The sequence below is a fragment of the Ursus arctos genome, unplaced genomic scaffold, assembly GCF_023065955.2.
Source record: "Ursus arctos isolate Adak ecotype North America unplaced genomic scaffold, UrsArc2.0 scaffold_24, whole genome shotgun sequence".
Taxonomy (NCBI): domain Eukaryota; kingdom Metazoa; phylum Chordata; class Mammalia; order Carnivora; family Ursidae; genus Ursus; species Ursus arctos.
The window spans coordinates 14,620,811-14,640,291 of NW_026622919.1; the positions used below are offsets into that span (position 1 = coordinate 14,620,811).

At 41.6% G+C, this 19,481-nt stretch overlaps 1 protein-coding gene across 2 annotated transcripts in view; it reads right to left on the minus strand.

The window, feature by feature from the left end:
* Nucleotides 1–48: 48 nt before the first annotated feature.
* The window catches only part of DDX42 (DEAD-box helicase 42), a 36,965-nt gene continuing 17,532 nt past the window's right edge, over nt 49–19,481 (minus strand). For both annotated transcript variants that reach the window (XM_026512486.4, XM_026512485.4), the window contains exons 4-18: nt 18,413–18,474; nt 17,044–17,080; nt 16,066–16,215; nt 12,605–12,709; nt 10,826–10,945; nt 9,782–9,958; nt 9,052–9,180; nt 8,345–8,444; nt 7,700–7,747; nt 7,090–7,187; nt 6,000–6,276; nt 5,055–5,281; nt 3,477–3,587; nt 2,292–2,393; nt 49–1,653 (exon numbers count right to left, since the gene is read on the minus strand). In XM_026512486.4, coding sequence (XP_026368271.1) covers nt 961–1,653; nt 2,292–2,393; nt 3,477–3,587; nt 5,055–5,281; nt 6,000–6,276; nt 7,090–7,187; nt 7,700–7,747; nt 8,345–8,444; nt 9,052–9,180; nt 9,782–9,958; nt 10,826–10,945; nt 12,605–12,709; nt 16,066–16,215; nt 17,044–17,080; nt 18,413–18,474 — 2,436 coding nt within the window. In that variant the 3' untranslated portion in view covers nt 49–960. The remainder of the gene's footprint in view (nt 1,654–2,291; nt 2,394–3,476; nt 3,588–5,054; nt 5,282–5,999; nt 6,277–7,089; nt 7,188–7,699; nt 7,748–8,344; nt 8,445–9,051; nt 9,181–9,781; nt 9,959–10,825; nt 10,946–12,604; nt 12,710–16,065; nt 16,216–17,043; nt 17,081–18,412; nt 18,475–19,481) is intronic.

A 19,481-nucleotide genomic window follows, 5' to 3' on the forward strand; every position in this document is an offset into this window, starting at 1 on the left:
CCACAGTGTGTACTCACTGTGAAGTAGAAATGACAGACAATCCACAGGTCCCAGTAGTAAAACATTTACTAGAGCAAGCAGAAAGGAATGCACATCTTAAAGAAACCTTCACAAAGTCACAAAATTCGAAGTATGTGTATTTCTTTTCCTTTTATAAACAAGATAGAACAAAAATCATCAAAATCATTTCAGCAAAAGATTTTTCTACCATTGTGGCAAGTTAAAAAAAAAATACAATGAAATAGAAGACACTTTAAAAGCTGTCGAGTTTTTGATGTTTTTCAATTTAGCAACACTTCAGACCTGGAGCAGTCTCTCTTCCAGGACCATCTTCCTCTGCGAGGGTAGAGGCTCGCTGGGTCTGGCAGGCTGCTGCTTCCTGTCTCAGGACTGGGTACAAGCCTGGCTGGGGAACCTGAGCATGGACTCCCCCCTAGAATTAGACATCCCCCTTCCCTGCAGTCTAGAAGCACCTTTAAAACGCTTCCCCAAATCTCTTAACAAACGCTTCAGTGGGGTGGGTCTGCAAAAAGCCAACTCCTAAAAAGGGGATTGCCTGGCCACACAGCTATGAAAAGAAATTTTACTTGTAGGTGTTTATAAGGTGACATTTTAGTAAAAAACATAACACTACATAGAATATAAACTTAGAGTGAGTTTTGTGCCCTAGACGGCCCCTTACTTTCAAGGTATCCTCAGCTGACCTTCACAACTCACCCAGAGCCCAACAGAAGGTTCCCAGCTCTCTCACTGCTTCCAAAGACCAAAGCAGCTTCCCGAGAAGACATCCGAAAATTGATCCAGATGAAGGGGTAATGTCTCCCAAGCTCCAGCTATCCACTACGGACAGGGGGTCCTTACACCTGGGGCCCCAACCCAGCCCTGAGACACCTAGTTACCAAAAATCTTTCTAAAAATAAAATTAAAGACAACTGATTTCACGCTGTAGCACATACCCTCTTAACTGTCCCATCGACTCTTCTTGCGCTTGGGTGGCTCGGGGACAGCGAAACCATCAGCTGTCTTATCTGTCTTGCTGTCCACCTTGTCCATCTTGCTGTCCACTTTGGGGTCCACTTTGCTCTCACGATTACAACCTTCTTTCCTGCTTTCACCATTCCGACCATCATTTGCACCTCGGCTCTCTCCATGTCGGCTGCCACTTCCTCCGTGCCTATTCTCCCCATGACGGTGACTATCAGCATGACGGCTGCCGCTGCTTTCTGGGTAGCGGTATCCATCTCCATGGCGACCACCATCTCCATGACGTGGACTGTCACCATGCCGACTGCTACTCTCTCCGTGACCATGACGGCTGCCGCCCCGGTTCTCTGTGTATCTCTCTCTCTTCCCATTGCCTCCCCCAGGCCCTTCTCGGCTGTTACTCCCTGAAGCTGTATTGTTGACTCCCTGCGCTCCAGCAGAAGGGTAGGTCACTGGAGCACTGCTGAGGTTCCCAGTATTGCCAAAGCTTGGGATGCCCTTGGTGGCACTGGCAATGGGGCTGTCTGGACTGCTGTGGCCCTGTTGGGCTGAACTGGTTGGAACGGAATTCAAGCTCCCTGCACTAGTCCATCCACTTGCCCCAGCAGCAGAGCTTCCCGCCTTCTGGTTGCTTAGGCTGGCAGCAACAAAGTGACTCTTGTACTGTGACTAAGAGAGAGAGACAACAAGACCTAAGACAGGTTCAAGAAATTTGGATATGTGAAGCGTAATGAGAAGATGCGTAGGAATTCGATGCTATCCTGGCACTATGAGCATCCTGACGGCCCCACAACCCTGTGGTTTCTATGCTCCTCTATTAATGAGAAAATAGATCTAGGGACCTAGCTGAAGGCAGATAAAATGCATAAATTAAGGCTCAGCTGGTTTGCTAGCTAACTGGAGGAGTAAGTAAAGATGGGTTCAGAGTTCACACGAGCTCCAGAATCAAACTTGTCTTAGCTTAAAAAAAGTGGCAATTACTCTCAATCAGATTACAAGAGCCTTAGAAGTGGGCAACACTGTTGGGTGTTGAGGCGGGGGGAGGGAGGGTGGGGAGGACACACACACCAGGCCTGCTGCTGTAGGACAGTCCCAGACTCTGGGATGAGGGACATCCCTGACCAGCAGATCCCTAGCTTCTACACCTGCAACTCTAGGTAAGCCATCATGAAGCCGACATCCAAAACTGAAAGCAGTGAGAAGGCCCTAAATCTAGCATCAAGCCTACAAGTTCAGCTACCCTCCCTGAAAGACTAGGCCCCTCATCACTGCCCGAAGCTCTCTTAGCTAACTGCTAAATTTCAGACCTGGAAAGCTGCTTTCATTGCCGTCAGCCGATCTCCCATGGCTCCCGTGGAGGGCTTGTAGGCCTCATAATTGCTCATCACGTTGTTGTTGTTTCCTCGGTCCTTTAAAAAACAAAAACACACCCATGAGGACAGAATGAGCGGGAAAGCTCACTGCCAGAACTGGCCTCATATACTGCAAACAGAGGTGGGCACTGCAGTGGGAGCAGGGTATTTATATTTTGTAGGAGAAGGTACAGTAATAATTATTTAAAAATGAATATGACTTTAACCCAGTAATTCTGTTTTTACGAATGAACCCTAACCCCAAAGTCAGATGATGCCCAAAGCCGATCACAGGGTTTTATTTACACACACAGACATAATGTTTACATAATTCTGGAAGGCTCTGCTCACTGTGAAGAGGCCACGGGGCAGGATCTACATAGCCCATGTGTGTAGCCGCTGCCCGGCTCCAGCTCCGGCTCCGGAGCGCACGCTGGGGTGGTGCAGCTGAAGACGGCGGCCACTCGCGCGAGTGCCTGCCTGACTCGCCCGGCACAGAGTAAGCGCTCAGCACGAGCGCTGCTGCCATCTGTGTCCCGTGCGCCACCGTGAGAGACACGCGGACGCAGATTCTCGATCAAAGACGCCAAGTTAATGGTAACGCTGCAGACACACAGCCTGGCAGCTTGCTGCTTCGGTTTAGGAATCCAAGTGACAGGAGACAGGCAGCTAAGCGAGCCAGTAAGGGGGCGCTTGTGCTACCTGTTCTGTGAGAAAAGCTAGCTCCCCTCTCTGATGCAACTTCCCCCAGAGCGCAGGAAGCAGTCCAGAGTTTAGGTACAAGGGATTTGTACCTCCTTCCGTTTACGCAGGGACCCTACGCCAGTGCTGTCCTGGCAGCAGACACTAGGCCAGTGCTGGAGGGTTTTGCTTTCTGCGTCACCAGACAGGGGTGGGGCACAAATTTGCATTTACGGCTGGTCCAGGGACCACAATTTGTGAACGAATGCTAATCTAGACGGACTTCCTGAGCATATCCAGTCACCAAGTACACAGGTGCTTTTTCAAGAGAAAGTCACAACATTCCCTTCTAGATGGGGTTCTGAGCTCACTGAGGCTTTCTCAGGTAGAGGCGGACAGTTGTAACATCCTCCGGGACTCGGGAGCAGCCCTGAGGGCCCTACTGCAGTCTGGACTCACCGTGTTCTCCGAGCCGAGGCCGGGCCGCTCCCTGTAGCCTAGGCCGCCTCCGCCAATGTTCAGCTTTTTGCCTTTTCCTCCTTTAAAGCGGGATTTCCGAAACCAGGCATTCTGCATTGAACACAATTCAAAGTTAGGCCACGGAAGGAAGAGGAGCCCAAGAAGGAGGACATCATCACAAACGAAGTGGGAGGAAGAATGTAGTGCTTCATCCTTAGCCGAAGTATTTCTGGCAACTACTCACAGGAACCACAGATGAGCTGCTGCGGTGGAGTCTACTGCTCGGTCTACCGAATTTGTCCAAAGGCCCGGCTCCTTACCCGAGGCTTCTGTTACTGCTGTTTCTCAGGGGCTCCAGGAAGGGGAGCAGGTAAGCCTCGGGTGCAGAGCACTTACTCAGGCCACTTCTAACTTCCTAGAGGAAAAGGAACTGACTTTCCATTTCTTAATCTCGACCTACTACTGGACATACAGTTTGGAGCTTGTAAGAGGGCTCAGAAGTGAAGGAAAAAGACCATGGGAAGTGAGGTTCACCAGAACTGGCTCTAGGGACAGAGGTCCAGGACCACGAGCCACATAACTGAACGTTTTATTTACTCATAGCCTGAAGTGTTCCTTGAACCTGATCACTGCCACTATGAATCAGATTTATTTACGTTCTTTTCAGAATGCAAACATCAATGGGAGAGGTAGCCCTTTAACAATCACACGCTACAATCTAAGTGGAGTACTTGAGAGCTAGGGCTGGTTTCAGAAAGGTACTGAACAGGGGAGCTGATCACACAGTCTGAGAGCACAGGAAGCCTAAGTCACAAAAAGAGTCGTAGGAAAAAGCCGAAGACAAGACCTATCCTGTTCGAAATGTAGTTTACGATGGGCTCTCTTACCCAGGAAACAGAAGGAAACATGCTACTCCTTCCTGCAAGACAGGTCTTCTACTCCTAGAACCCAGAGCACGGGCAGTAATACGACACTAAGCGCGGTACGGGGTGACTATGCTGTGCGCTGCCTTCCGAATCTAAACCAGACGTAACTCTCTACTATCGGAATGTGTATACCGAGCCTGTGTGTCACCTGGGGACTACGTATATTAAGATGACTCAGGATTTACCTCAGTAGAACGTCTAGCTCAGTTTTAGATAGGTAATCAACGTGGTTAGTGGTCTGAGACCTAGGTCTATGAGAAACAGTTAAACACATCATGTTTTCTTAAGACACCACACAGTTTTAGCCCCTCAAGGAGACGACTGGGCGAAAGCGCCGTAAGGGGAAAATAGCCATCTTTGAGATTAAACTTGCATGTGTCCCATGGGGCAAGCACGCGGACATTTCAGAGAGACAGATTTTAGCACAAAGAAAGGAATAAGGTTTTCAAAGCGATGTCGATGAAAGGAGAGGGTAAGAAGACAGACCAGATCAATTTTAACGTCCTGCAGTACGGGTCTGTACCTCCTCAGCACTGCCCCCACCCATGGCCGCGACTTTTCTGTCATGTGTCTATGTTAGCTCCTCAGAATGCTGGTTTTTATTACTTAGTTTTAGAACCTGGAGCCATCTGAAGCGCACTCAGCCCCTCACCTGCATCGCCAGATCTAGGAGTTCCTTGGAAACATGCTGATTGGCTCCTTCCAAGTTCCGGACAAGGTCACCAGCAAAATTGCTGTCCTTGGGGGTCAGTAAGGTATAGGCCACGCCTTTCTCACCCGCTCGTCCTGTGCGGCCAATCCTGTGAGTATGAGTATCAATGTCTCGTGCCACATCATAGTTAATGACGGTCTTAATTGAAGGAATGTCCAGACCACGAGCTGAAATAAAAACAACCAAATTCTTTTATCCTTCAGCAGGAGTCAAAAAACCAAAGTAACCCAAAATGCTAGCCCTCTAAGAACCCGCATTCCTCTTACCTAGGCAAAGTGCATGGTTTGGTGAGCTAATGAGATACAAGCACTGAAGTTACCCCTCTAGAGCAAATGCCACTATTGTCATTCTGATTGCTAGGATGTCTAGCGTCAGGGACACAGGCCTTCTGCCATCAATAACCCGCCACGGCCTCTCTCTTGTACCAGGAATATGTAAAATAACGAAAGCCAGCATCAAATTGGCTTGAAGCTTAGAAATTATCTCCTTTTTGGGGAGAAAATACCAGTTTTTAAGGGTCACTATTAAAACTGAGAATAAAGCCAAAAATCATACTTCAAAAAACTTTTCGATCTTGAGTGAAGTATGACCAATCAATGTAAGACACACGAGACATGGCCTATAATGGAACTGGCTCAATTTTGTCCCCTGAGCACCTTCTAACTGCAGGGATTCTTTTTTTCAAAGAGAAACATTAAGTGAAAGTGGTACCCAGAGCTCCAGGTTGTGTTCACTACGGTCTGAGCTGCTTGCTCCATTCGGGGTGGCCGGCCAGGCCAGCAGAGCACCTCTGGTCAGCCTGCTCAGTGCTCTACTCTTACAGGGCAATCCAGAGCACCCTTACAGCGCAGGGCCGTGAGGTCACCAGGGAAAATCATACTCTACCTGCAACATCTGTGGCCACCAGGACTGGGATGTCCTTTTTCTTAAAGTCTGAAATGACCTTGTTTCTTTCACTCTGATCCATATCCCCATGAAGCAGCCCAAGATTATGACCCTCCTGCTTAAGGTTATTGGCTAGCTCTTCAGCATTGGCTTTTTTAGTAACGAACAGGAGGACACTTCCTGAAGAGGTAAATTCCACCAGACGCCGGGTAAGCCAGTTCCATTTACTAGGCCCAGAATGGAGAATTTCCACAATCTGTGTCACATCCTCATTTGCCTGAAAAGGAAGAAACAGATGACTGTGACATCTGTGCCAAAAGGCACCTGAACAAGGACCAGACATTACACTCTCTACTCGCATAGAGAAGAACCTTAAACAGTCCCTCTTCTCCTCGGGCCTTCTTTCAGCAAGTCAAGCACAGCTTGAAACCTACATCCTTTCTCAAATCACCGTGCTCTACCTAACTATTCATAAGCCCCAATACTCTGCAGTTTATTCCTAATAAATTAAACTCCTTTTCTGTCCTTCCCACTCACTGCTCCTAGTACAATTCATACACACATAAAAGGCACTCGAAACTGAAAAGCAGGCAATGTCAGGACACCAACTAACTGCACAGAACTTTCTTTAACAATAAACATGGTGAGCAACTTCAGGAATTCCCAAGGTAGCCAAATTTTCCACATAGGACATATGCAAAAGTAAATAATTTCACCAGGCCTTTCAAGTCATCCCACTCTTCCTGCAATCATTTAAAATGTCTGTTCCATCTTGTCTTCCAGGCAAAGCCTGCTTTCCCCCCGCCAAAAGTTTTTTTTATGTAAAATTTTAAACATTCCACAAAAATGAACGTAATCACCTATGTACCCATCACCCAGCTTCAACAATTACCCGTATTTTGACAATCCGGTTGTCTCGTCTACCCTAACCTTGTATTTTTAGAAACAAATCTGAGTTACACTGCCTTATCTGTAAATACATAGTAACAGTAACGTGTTTTTCCTCTCAATAATGAGAAACTAATTCCATGTCTCCAAAGTATGAGAAACAGCCCACTGGAGTCCCATCTAGCCCTGCTATTAGGGTTACCTCTCCAATGTCTCCCTGCACCACACGGATCGGGTCGATCAGGATGTCTCTGGCCAGTTTTTCAATCTTTTTCCGAAAAGTTGCACTGAATAAAAGAGCTAAAAGGTAAAGTATATTCTGTTAAAGAAACAGTGTGACTTCGTTTTCGAATACCCACTAAGCCTCCTACTGACACTCAGAATTATTCAGTTTTATAAAATAAACCCACTTGAACTTTAGTTTCAAACTTGATTCACTAAGGAGAAAAGCATTTTCCTTTTTCTATTTTTATACATTTTCAGTTAAGACAGGGACTGTCAGTACGGTTCAAAAAGGCTCCTAACTTCCAATCAGAAGCCCTGCACTGTGCTTTAACTCCACATATTGATAAAACCGTGTAACTTGGGACACGTCGTTTAATTCTCAGGCTTGGATTATCATCTACAAACACGAGTGAGTTATGTCCGATGATCTCTAAGGTTCTATGCACCTCCAACTTTTTATCTCCTCCTCTGTGATTCGCAGCAGCACACACATGGTCGTTTTTGCTGCCATACTGTGAGTGCTTATAAAATACATGGGTGTTTATTCTGAATACAAATGTGATGTAAGAAAACTGCTTCATACATACTCTGTCTGTCAGGACGGACATGACTTGCTATGGATCGCACCTGGTACTCTGAAAGAAGTAAAACAGTAAAATTAACATATAACTCCACAGTATGGTTTGGGATGCCTGGGAAAAAGTCATTTTAGTAAAAATCTTCATATGAGAAGTTATAACTATTAAGGAAAATGTGAACCTCCTAGGCCTATCATTCAGTATGAAACCCAGAAATCCTTTCCCCTCCACCCAGCTAAGCTGGGCCCAGTGGTGTTTCAATCAATAAAGATGGGTTATTCAGAATTTCTACACAGCTGGCTAAGTTGGGAGGATAGGAAAGCGGAGGGCCTTGAATGAATGATATGACAACTACTACCTAAGAACACAGACCTTGACCTCCACAATCAAAGGCATATGAATAAAAATAAAGCATAGAGAAAATATTCCCCCTACATACAAAGGCGCTTTCAAAATGTCTACCCAGTCAAGCCTAACATACCCCCTGAGAGAATGCCTAAAAATAGTTAATGGCTCAACTATATCTCTGGTCTAATCCTATACAGGAGTATTTTTAGCGTCTCTCATACAGAAAAAAATGCTAAGTCTAGAAAGACAAGAAAAAACCGAGTATCCTGAGGATGGGGACAGAAGAGACTGGTATTAAAGGCGTACCAAATCCCATGTCAAACATGCGATCTGCTTCATCAAACACGAGGTAAGAGACTCTTTGAAGATTGGTAGCTTTCTTCTTCACATGATCAATTAGTCGACCCTATGAGATCCAAAAAGTGAATAGTAAGTATAATTAAAGGCATTTACAAGAACTTCTAGAATTGTACTCCCGGCAGAAGTCCTAATACTCCAGCAGCAGACTGTAACAGACGCTGGGTCTGACAGACTTGGACTTTATGCACTACAGAGCATGAAAGAACAGAAAATTTGAAAACTTAGTCGTGGGAACATGACCAGAACGATTTTGTGGGGCATTCTAAAACGACCTAATTTAAAACCTTATTGATGGGTTTCAATGTTTAGACTATACTCTTTTAGGAACTATGACCAAACTCCATACTGTACAGTCCAAAGACCATCTTCTGATTCTTGATGCTCTCAAGTAACCATAGATCCATTTTCTAGAAAAGCATTAAAAAAATCTGAAACAGAGGGAAATCTGTAGCTACTAACATACATGTCAGAGAATCTTAATGGACTGCTATTCTGGTCAACCAATCAAAATGAAACCAAAGCCACTGGCTGTGATTTACCAGAGTACGCTCGACCCTGCTTTACCACATTTTAGGGGGCATTCCATTCAACAACTAACCCTTTTTCCATACCACGAGTGGCTAAGAAGCCATTTGAACCCAAGACATACTTACTGGGGTACACACAACAATCTCTGCCCCCTCCTGAAGGGCCTTGGCCTGCTCCCACATGCTTCCTCCTCCATACACGGCGACTGATCGAAGATTATATGCTTTCCCAAACCGCTTACATTCTGCATGGATCTGCAAAGTTGTTGACATACCCACATGAGCAAACCAGGCCACTGACCGATACCCAAAAGGGAGTTCTAAAAACCCAGAGAATGTGAAGTCACAGAAAGTCAAAAAGCTAGAAAATGCTTTAAAATCACATTTTTATTCATAAAGTAAATGAACAGAGCAGCACTGTCACACCCCAACAGGCAACCTTGTCTTGATTATTCTTTTTTGTTGTTGTTGTTTTTAACTTTTCTTCCTGACCTTGTCGTTGCCTTTCTGCCCCAAGCAAAATGAATTAACCCAGGAAGAAAACATTGGGAACTTAAAATATAAGTAATTCTCATACATTTTTTCTCTTAAAACATGTTTAGGGAAAGATATATGTTTGGTTGCATAGAAAACATGTAACATAATATTTTCCAAAAGTTTCCTGGTAGCACAACAACGTGAATGCTCTTCATGCTGTGGAACGTATTAATCATTTAATAAAAAATGATTAAAATAGTAAATTTTATGTGCATTTCACCACATTTTTAAAAAGTTTCCCAGTTAATTCTACCATCTTGACTGGCTAGTCCCTTGCTAGTTCACATACAAAAGTGAACATTCTACACAAAGTACATACCTGCTGGCAAAGCTCCCTGGTAGGACACACGATCACTGCAATTGGTCCATCACCTGGTTCCAATTCCTTCTGGTCCATTATATGAATCAACATGGGCCAGATAAAGGCTGCAGTTTTTCCACTGCCTGTTTTGGCAATACCAATCATGTCTCTACCACTTAATGCCACAGGCACACCCTAGAGAAAAAATAAAGTACATCCACTCTAAACTTTTGATTTTAAAGATATACTGAAGGAAATCCTGGGGAAATTAATGACATTCATTTCCAATGAAACAAAAATATCCTGATGGGTTATGCATACTGGCTATAAGATAACAAGGAATACCTGGCATTTCCATAACCTTCTTGATTTATAGGAAATAATATTATCATTCTGTACATGTGGGTCAGCCACTGTTTATAAAATATGAATGACTCCATTTTGAGACGCAGAAATGAAAAATTGCCATTTATAATGTAAGTGGGTTGCTAAAATCAAAAAAATTTTCCCCTTGAGAAGGTACAGACTAGCTCATCCATGCACATACAGAAAATTCTCATATTCTGTGTAGGAATGAATAAACCCCATATATAAATGGAAAACAAAAGTTATTAGTTCCAGTTAATAGAATTTTCAGGTCACAAAGGAATCCTAGTCACTGATAGTGCTTGGTCTACACGCAAATCTTTTTCGTTAGTGTAGGCCTAAAAAACTGCTTCCTTCAGGTCATATTTTCAAGATATTTAGCAGATATAAAAGAGTATTTCCCAGCCCCTTTAGCAAAATCTTAAAATGGTCAATAATTCACTTTTGTTCTTTAACTTTTTTTTTGCTCTTTCATTTTTAAAGGTTTCAAAAATACTCTTGGATTTCATTTATGTTCTTTTCCCCCTTCATTAAAGCAAAAGTTGGAGACTGAGCCACAGAGGAAACACTTATATACCTTCTATGCCGACATAATTTTGGACTACATGCTGTTTTACTGCTTCTACTTGTTTGTAAAATAAGTATGGTCACTGAATATCCTCCTACTTTGTTTTTCTTTCATTACGTTTTACTGACCTGGCACTGTATTGGAGTGGGCTGTGTGTACTCAGACTTCCGAATCTGGTGCATAAGTTGTTCATCAAACCCAAAATGAGCAAAACTACTTCCCGGTCTAGGAGGTGCAGCACCAGAGACCTAGAAATAAAGACAACTCCCAGGAGTGATTCGTACTTCAGCAAAATGAGCAGCATCCGAAGTTGTTCAACAGTGTTTACCTGTATCTTGTACTTCGCTTGAGTATACAGAAGGGAAAACAGAAGTCTGTGATCAAAAGCACACGCTGTTTGAAAAGGTAGAACTCAAGTAATGATGGATCTAAAGCCTTACATAAAAACTCCATGATAAATATTCCTGAGATAATTGTCATATGATTTAAAATGATTAAATGCCTAGGAATCTCTTAAATCAGAATTTTCTTATAAGAAATTAAAATATTGCTCAACGAATTGGAAAGTCATGAATACTATTTTTTTTTTTTTACCATTTTGCATAACTATTTACCAGATGGTAGGGAAAAAAAAAAAAAAAAGCTTTTGAAACAAAATGGAAAGTGCAAATGAACACCAAACCAGACATGTCTATACCCACTGGTTATAATCTACTGTCTACATTTTCAATTCGGCCTAAAGAGTTAGTATCCCACTTAATGATGGTCCAGCCACCGTCTAACATTGTTCAGACTGTAACCAGGTGAAGAATGGGGCTTATAACCCTTCATGTTGATTGCAACAGTAGTAACCCTATAATGCTTCTAAATACTGATTATGTCCCATCAGGATTTCACTTAAAAGGTTTTTTTTTTTTGGGGGGGGGTGTTACCCTTGGAAAATAGACAATGCATGCATATGTACACATCCTCTCTCAGAACACAGGTTCAAACATCACAGAAATTGCCAAGGCAGACATAGGCCAGAAAGCTGTCCACACTAGAGTAGATATTACTATATTATCTGTGTTTCACTTAACTAACATCTAGCAGTACCCTAAACAATGTGGCTGATGTATAGTCCAAAACTTTTTGGCAGATAATTAAAAACTATTATTCTGAAATTAGCGCATATTTTAAGGTGTTAATTTCTTCTTCTTTTTTTAAAAAGTGTGCTACACATAATTTGAGATGTCTTAATTTTAAAACATTCTAAGACTTCACACATTGTTTAAATCTATCAATCCTATCTCCTCTTTCTGATGATGGGGACTCCTACCCTTCATTTCCAGCCCACCCAACACGGTTCCTAGCACACAGTACTCACTGCAGAAACACCTACTGGTTAAATTTTAAGGTCACAATGACTTCTTATTCCAACACAAGACACAAAACTGACTGAACACGTACAGCATTCACATGTGTTGCATTAAAGAAAAAACAATCCCATCCTAAAATAGCTGGAAGACTAAAACAGTAAAATCAAGACATAGGAACCTAAAAGCATATAGTTATTACTCTATCGAAGACAGTCCAAGGACCATTAGAAAGGTTATTTTAGTGTGGATAAGCAATAATACTAACCCTGGACTAACAATATTATAACATTAATATAAGAATATATGGCTTAGGGGCGCCTCCGTGGCTCAGTTGGTGAAGTGTCTGCCTTTGGCTCAGGTCATGACCCTAGGGTCCCGGGATCAAGCCCTGCACCGGGCTCCCTGCTCAGCAGGGGAATTTGCATCTCCCTCTTCCTCTGCAGCGCCCCCTGCTTGTGCACGCGCTCGCGCGCGCGCGCTCTCTCTCTCTCAAATAAATAAAAATCTTAAAAAAAAAAAAAAAGAGTATTTGGCTTAATGATGACTTACCCGAAGATTGAGCTTATGACGGAGATCTATTAGCTGCTGAGGGGTGAGGTTGGTTATCTCTTCATGTTCGTTGTAAAAATTTTTTTCAAATGGTGGATAGTCAATCTGCAGGTCCAATTATTCAAAGTTAGTCTAGAATTCAAGAGTCAATCCTGTAAGTTTGATTTTAATACAAAATAATCTTTTACACATATTACATAAGTAAAGTCTTAACGGGCAAGAGAGAACAAAGGAACTCACTTATTCATGTCACACATCCCAAATGTACAGCCAGTATCTTTTCCTATTTCCATTTTCATTATAAACACCAACCTACTTCCTAAAGAGACTCTTAAAGCACACCTCAGATTCGAACCATCTTGATGCAGGCTAAGGAATCTCTACAAAGCCAAAGGCCTCAGAAGACAAGTATTTTTTTGTTTTATTCATTTTTAAAATCAAATTCAATTAATTAACATACAGTGTATTATTAGTTTCAGAGGTAGAATTCAGCGACTCATCAGTCTTATATAACACCCAGTGCTCATTACATCACGTGCCCTCCTTAACGTCCATCACCCAATTACCCCATCCCCGCCCCCCTCCCCTCCAGCAACCCTCAGTTTGTTTCCAATGATTGAGAGTCTCTTATGATTTGCCTCCCTCTCTGATTTTGTCTTGTTTCATTTTAGAGGACAAGTGTTTTAAAGACATTCCTCCACCTTATTTAAATATGCTTTGGAATAAGCTGTTCACCTAGCTCTAGCATTTAAAAACATTTCTAATATTTCCTTTGAGGGGAGCTCTGCCTTTAGAGGGAGTTCTATTCTTTTAAAACCATGAAACTCTTTACAGAACTTTAAAAAAATGTATGGCTAAGCATTTCCAATTCCAAAGAGGGAAAAAGTCATTCCTGCTACTCTTTTCATAACTTACTGTACTGAGACTATAAAAATAAGCAAATCACCAACTTATGAATTTGGCTAAATGATTCTCTTTAACCATGTAAGTGGTCTACAGTAAAATTACATTAATTCTGGGTATAGCCTAAAATTATATATCTATGGTATTATCAACAAAAAAGTAAGAAATAAAGTTTTAAAAGTTCTTCTTTAGCACTACGAATAGGCAGAACCTTTTGTTATGTTCCCCACCATGCTGCACTAAGCTGTAACAGGATCTTCCTCAGTTCTCTTCTCGTTTTCAGAATGGAAGGTCCATGAGGGCAGAACTGTCTCTGTCCACAAACTGTATGTACAAATATGTAATTTTGTTATATATAGGTATGAAATGAATAAAATAAGTATATGAATAAATACATGAAATGAACGTGAAGAAAGCTACTTGGAGGCAGAACGGCTATCCTTTCCTTACTTCCGGTCTTTCCTGGCAGACTGCCCACACTACATGAGGACAACTGTGGGCTACCCCAGCATGATGATGAGGTTTGAGAGCTTCGTCAAGTATCTCAAACATCTTATTAGATGATTATTTCAAGTACTTGTATGTTTTTCCTTATTAGATTTTCATCCTTTGTCATGGATGCTTCCTCCCACATCAGTTTCACATATTTAGTTTCATTTGCCACATGTAAAATACCAAGGCATTATTTGGTAGCATCTGTACAAAAGGAAACATTTAAAACATTGAATATAACCCATACTCTAGTCTAGACCAATAGTTCTCAAACATTTTAGGCTCAGGTGCCCTTTATACTTAACAAAAACACAATGAGCTTTTGCTTGTGTGGGTTTTATCCACTGATATGTACCATATTAAAATTAAAATTGAGAAAATTCTTTAAGATTTATTCATTTAAAAATAACCATTATATTTTACCAAAAAAGCTTTAATTTAAAAAAAGTTATAACCTTGTTTTATATTTTTACAAATCCCTTTAATGTCTGACTTAAAAGAAATTGGTCCCTACTGTATTCAAATTGTTGTGATATTTTGCTTTGACTGAAGCCTATGAAGAAAATCTGGTCTCACAAAGGTATTTAATTAGAAAAGGAAGAAGTCTTCCTTTAGTCTTCTAATTCTTGTGAATTTTTACTCCTTTGATAGTACACTGAGCATTGACAAGTGGTCACTTCTTAAAAGGTATTTTTACTGTATAATCTGATACCATATAAATGATCTTCTCACATTGTTATATTACAATCCATAAGTCTACTGCGCACTTTGAATGAAGACTTTATTCACGCACAATTTTGTAAAATCATGCATTGGCTACTTGAAAACACTGGTTCACTGAGGTAGGATGCATATCATCCACACAGTGAAACATTTCAGGATACAATTAAAAAACATACTTGTTTATCACCATCAATTTCATTACAACAGACTTTAAGTACTGGAAAGCTGTTCAGCTCCATCTGGTGAATTGAAGTTTCCCAAATTCTAATTTTCACTTGAAAGCTTGAATTCCTATCATTGGCAATAAACATTTTCAATTGTTTCCCTTGAAAAGTCATTCATTTTCCCAAATGAAAATGCTGTTCCGTGAAAAAAAGCAGCTAGTTCGGCTTACAACTCAAACACCTGAGTGCTTTTCCTAGAGACAACTATCCTATTCTGACATGCAACAGAAATGCTTTATTCATACTTCTCACTTTGTCACACGGAAGAAAAAGAAACTCACACAAGGGTCAAGATTTAACAAATCATAATTTTTACTGTTTCATCGAGGATATTCTTATGTGAAGCTAGCTTTTTTTTTTTTTAACTGTGAGGGCGTGGCAGGGAAGACTACAACCGCCACCAGAAGAGCTGGTAACACTGCCTTGACTCATCAGTGCTAAGGTTTCAGGAGTGCTACCTACCCGTGCTTTCAGCTATCGATGTGTTAGAAAAGGCAAATTATGCTGGCATTATTATGAAAATTTTTTTGACTTTGCAGACTTCCTGAAAAGATCCTTCCCTGTAGGAGTCCTTGGACCACACCTTGAGAACCACTATTCTAGATCTATACATGCAAGATCTAGTCTGATACTTAACCTGAATGAAACACTTTTTTTTTTTCCAAGTGAGTATACTGATATCCTCATTCTCTTTTTCCTGACTTAATAAGGGAACTGTAATTCCTGGCTCCACTTTGAAGGAACAGCCTCTCATCTGCCCCACATCTGAGAGAAACAATAAAGATTTACGGTGATTAAAAAACAAATGCAGGCCCAAGGGCCCACTTTGAAAGATAAATGATGGTCTGGAAAACAAGTACAACTGCTTAAAAAAATATTCTTAGCCTACGATCGAACGGGAGTGAGCGGTTCAGCTGCGCCTTTAACACGTAAGCTATAGAGCTTCACTTACTGACTCAACCACTTAGCAGAGATGGGAAGATCCCAGAGAACAAATATTTTCATGACATAAGGAGTATGAATCAGGATTACTCACATATTGAGAAAACCTAAATATTAAAGCTGAAGAGAACTATCAGCTTTTGAAATCAGAATCAAATTCAGCAAGAAACACCATACCTCTGAATGATCAATGGGAGGAAGAGGATCAATGATTTTTTTGGAAGGTGCAATTGGATTTCCATCACTATCATATTCCAAATTATCTTCTTCTTCCTCTTGAACCACACCAGCAGTTGGGTTCTCTGCCATGTACCGAAAATAAGCTTCCTGCAGGAAAGCACAAGAACATAATCATACCCAAATACAACTAAGAACATCTCTGCTCCTGTAATTAGTGCACACAGTGTACCAGATGACTGCACAGTTTAAATACCTACCAAGTAAGGCAAGGCTTATACTAGCAATGACTCCTTTAGCAATAGCAGTATTCAGAGGGACAATCAAAAGAAATGAATGAGACAGTTAGTACTACACAATGACTTAACTTGTTTAACAAGAAGACTTACAAAGCTGTCTATCACACGGCCTTCCTGGGGTGGGGTGTCTACCCTGCCCAGAGCTGTGGAACACATGCTGTGGATTGACCAATCCAAGTTTGGAAGTTGACACTGATTAGAAGGGTCACAAACATGGAAAGGGCTACTGCTCACTCTGGTTCCCTTCTCAACATCCCACAACTGAACAATGGGAAAAAAAATACTGAAGGACAGTCATCAAATTAATGTTCCATCTTGAAATAGAACCCTTAGAAAGAGGTAGAGGTTAGATGCTGCTAGAGGCCATCAGTAGATCCCATACTACTTCTTGACTTAGAAGCATAAACATTAATTTTGGAAAAAAAAAAATCAAGCTGAATAAAGCTCATATTTGTTTTTGATGTCATAGTTGATCAAAAATTCCATCTTCAACATGGGGGAAAGCTATGTGAATTTCTGTATTACCAATTGGTCATACATGTAGAAAAGGAGCAAGTCACATGACATTCCCTGCTCACTGTCAGGAATGGCCATTTCAGTGAAGGCAAGCTCTAGCTTGTCCCCAGTACAGACTTTGTGGGGTAAAAATAAAAGATAGAAATACTGCATAGGAACTCACTTGGTCATCTTCCTCTTCAATGTCATCTCGAATACCCCTGGAAAAACAAGCGGAGAAACAAACTTCCCTGCAAATGTTCCACATACCCAGCTCCATACTTATAGCAGATTAGTGTTGAATTCCATACAGCACAGGAACTCTCAACACTAACAATAACAAAGCAGCAATAAGCACACTGTACACTATCCATCCATCATACATGTGTGGCTTCACTCTGTAAGCTGCGCTTTGCATTCTTTTGAATGGGATGATATAGTACCCCTAGAAACATCAATTACTAATGAGGATATAAGGAGTAAAAACCTTTGAAGATAGATACCCAAGGATCCTAGCCTTGTCAACCCCGTAAGACAAACACAATGCAGTTGTGAAAGGCATTTTAAAAAGAAACTGCATTTTATATTAAAAAAAAAACACCTCTATTTGGTATATACTAAGAAGAATGTCACAATTTTCTTAATGTCCCCCAGAGTTTCTAGTTCTGGAGTAACTGGATTCAGCCAAAATCCTTGGGAACAGAGAAAAACTACCTCAACTCTTTTTTAAGTTTGGTACTAAAACTCCTAAGCCGTTCTCGTGGAGAAGGGGGCCATCGCCACGTGCAGCACCTCTCAGGAGCTACAGGAAGTATGGCTGTGTAGTTCCCACAACCACCTGTTTCTAAACAGACTTGCTGCCTAACCTAGAGCACCTGCTGTTCTCCAGGCAAGCATCGGTGCGGGGCAGCTGGAAGAGGATACAATACACAGTAAGCACCGAAGAGAGGGCTGAACCTCCAAATGGCGCAGGAACCTTGGGGAGAGCCTGAGGCACCGACTGACAAGCACAGGGGAAGTCCACCCATGCCCGCCTGTGCCTGGTAAGCAAAAGCCTGAAGACGGGTGTATTCAGCAAGGGAAAGAGAAGATTTGCTTTCCCAGAAAATAAGGTATTTCAGGTTCTGACTTGCTGCTAAAGCATATCGCTCCTTAAATAAACCAGGTTACGTTATTTATTAACAACGTACTTTATGATACCATTATTCCTCATAATCAATGACATAGGCATTAACTTATTTTGTATTAATTATGGGACAAAACTCAGAACAATGAGCCCAAACTTCAGTGATTATGCTCTTTTAACTCCCACTGTAACTCACTTTTGTGTCTACTAAAAAACTATAATGAAACACTAAATACTACTCTACTAATAAAAATGTTCTTTATTGCAAATGCAAAGACTTTTGTCATCTCTATTTTAAGATACGGGGTAACTTCAAGTCAAGACACTTGTGTATTTTAATTTTTCTCTATAAACTTTGGGGGAATAAACTTTGCAATACTTTAGCATTTTTCATGTAACCTTTGTGAGGGAGAAGAAAACAACTTACTTTACGTTTTTTCTTTCCTTGTCCTTTTCTTCAAGCCTCTTCATGTCTCTAGCCGCCTGATCCTAATGAAACAAAAGGCCATATGGAATCATATCCACTAAACACATTAAAAGGGGAATTTCTTTGTGAAGAATTTTTAGATTCAAACAAGTGCCTTAGCACTTTTAGCTATGCATTTTGACATTTACATCTTGATGCAATCAAATTGTATTTTGACACTTATTTTTTCAAAGAGAAATACCTAAATGTTCTAAAAACTTGGCTCTACGTGGACTCCATGATTTTTAGCTACAATATTTACCATACATGGAAAAATTGGAAAAAAATGCTTAGCTGGTCACTTTAAAAAAAAATTATGGCTGTAAAAGGCCTTAAATTCTGGCTAACTAGCCTTTCTCAAAGCATAGCTTAAGACCATTAACATCAAACTACCAATGGGGCTAGTAAAAAATGGCAGATTTCTGGATCTGACTTTGGAAAGACTGTTTGTGCTCAACCTGGGGTGATTTTGTCCCCAGTGGACATTTGGCAATGTCTGGAGATGTTTCTGGTTGCCTCTGAGGAGACTGGGGGGGGGGGGGGGGGGGGAGGGGAGTTGTTACCAATTAGTGTGTAAAAGCCATAGATGGTGCTAAACATCCCAATATGCACAGGACAGCCCCCACAACAAATTATCGAACCCCAAATGTCAAAAGTCCTGAGGCTGAAAAACACTGCTCTAAATCTACCAAATCAGAATTCTTGGGGGTAGGGGCGCCTGGGGGGCGCAGTCGTTAAAGCGTCTGCCTTCGGCTCAGGGCGTGATCCCGGCGTTTCGGGATCGAGTCCCACATCGGGCTCCTCTGCTGGGAGCCTGCTTCTTCCTCTCCCACTCCCCTGCTCTGTTCCCTCTCTCGCTGGTTGTCTCTCTGTCACATAAATAAATAAAAAATCTTTAAAAAAAAAAAAAAAAAGAATTCTTGGGGGTGGAGTTAAATGCATGTATCATCCATTTTGCAAAGGTAACTGTTATACACAGCAAATTAATAATCACTGATCTCTTTGTTTTATACATGTGAAAATCAAGGTC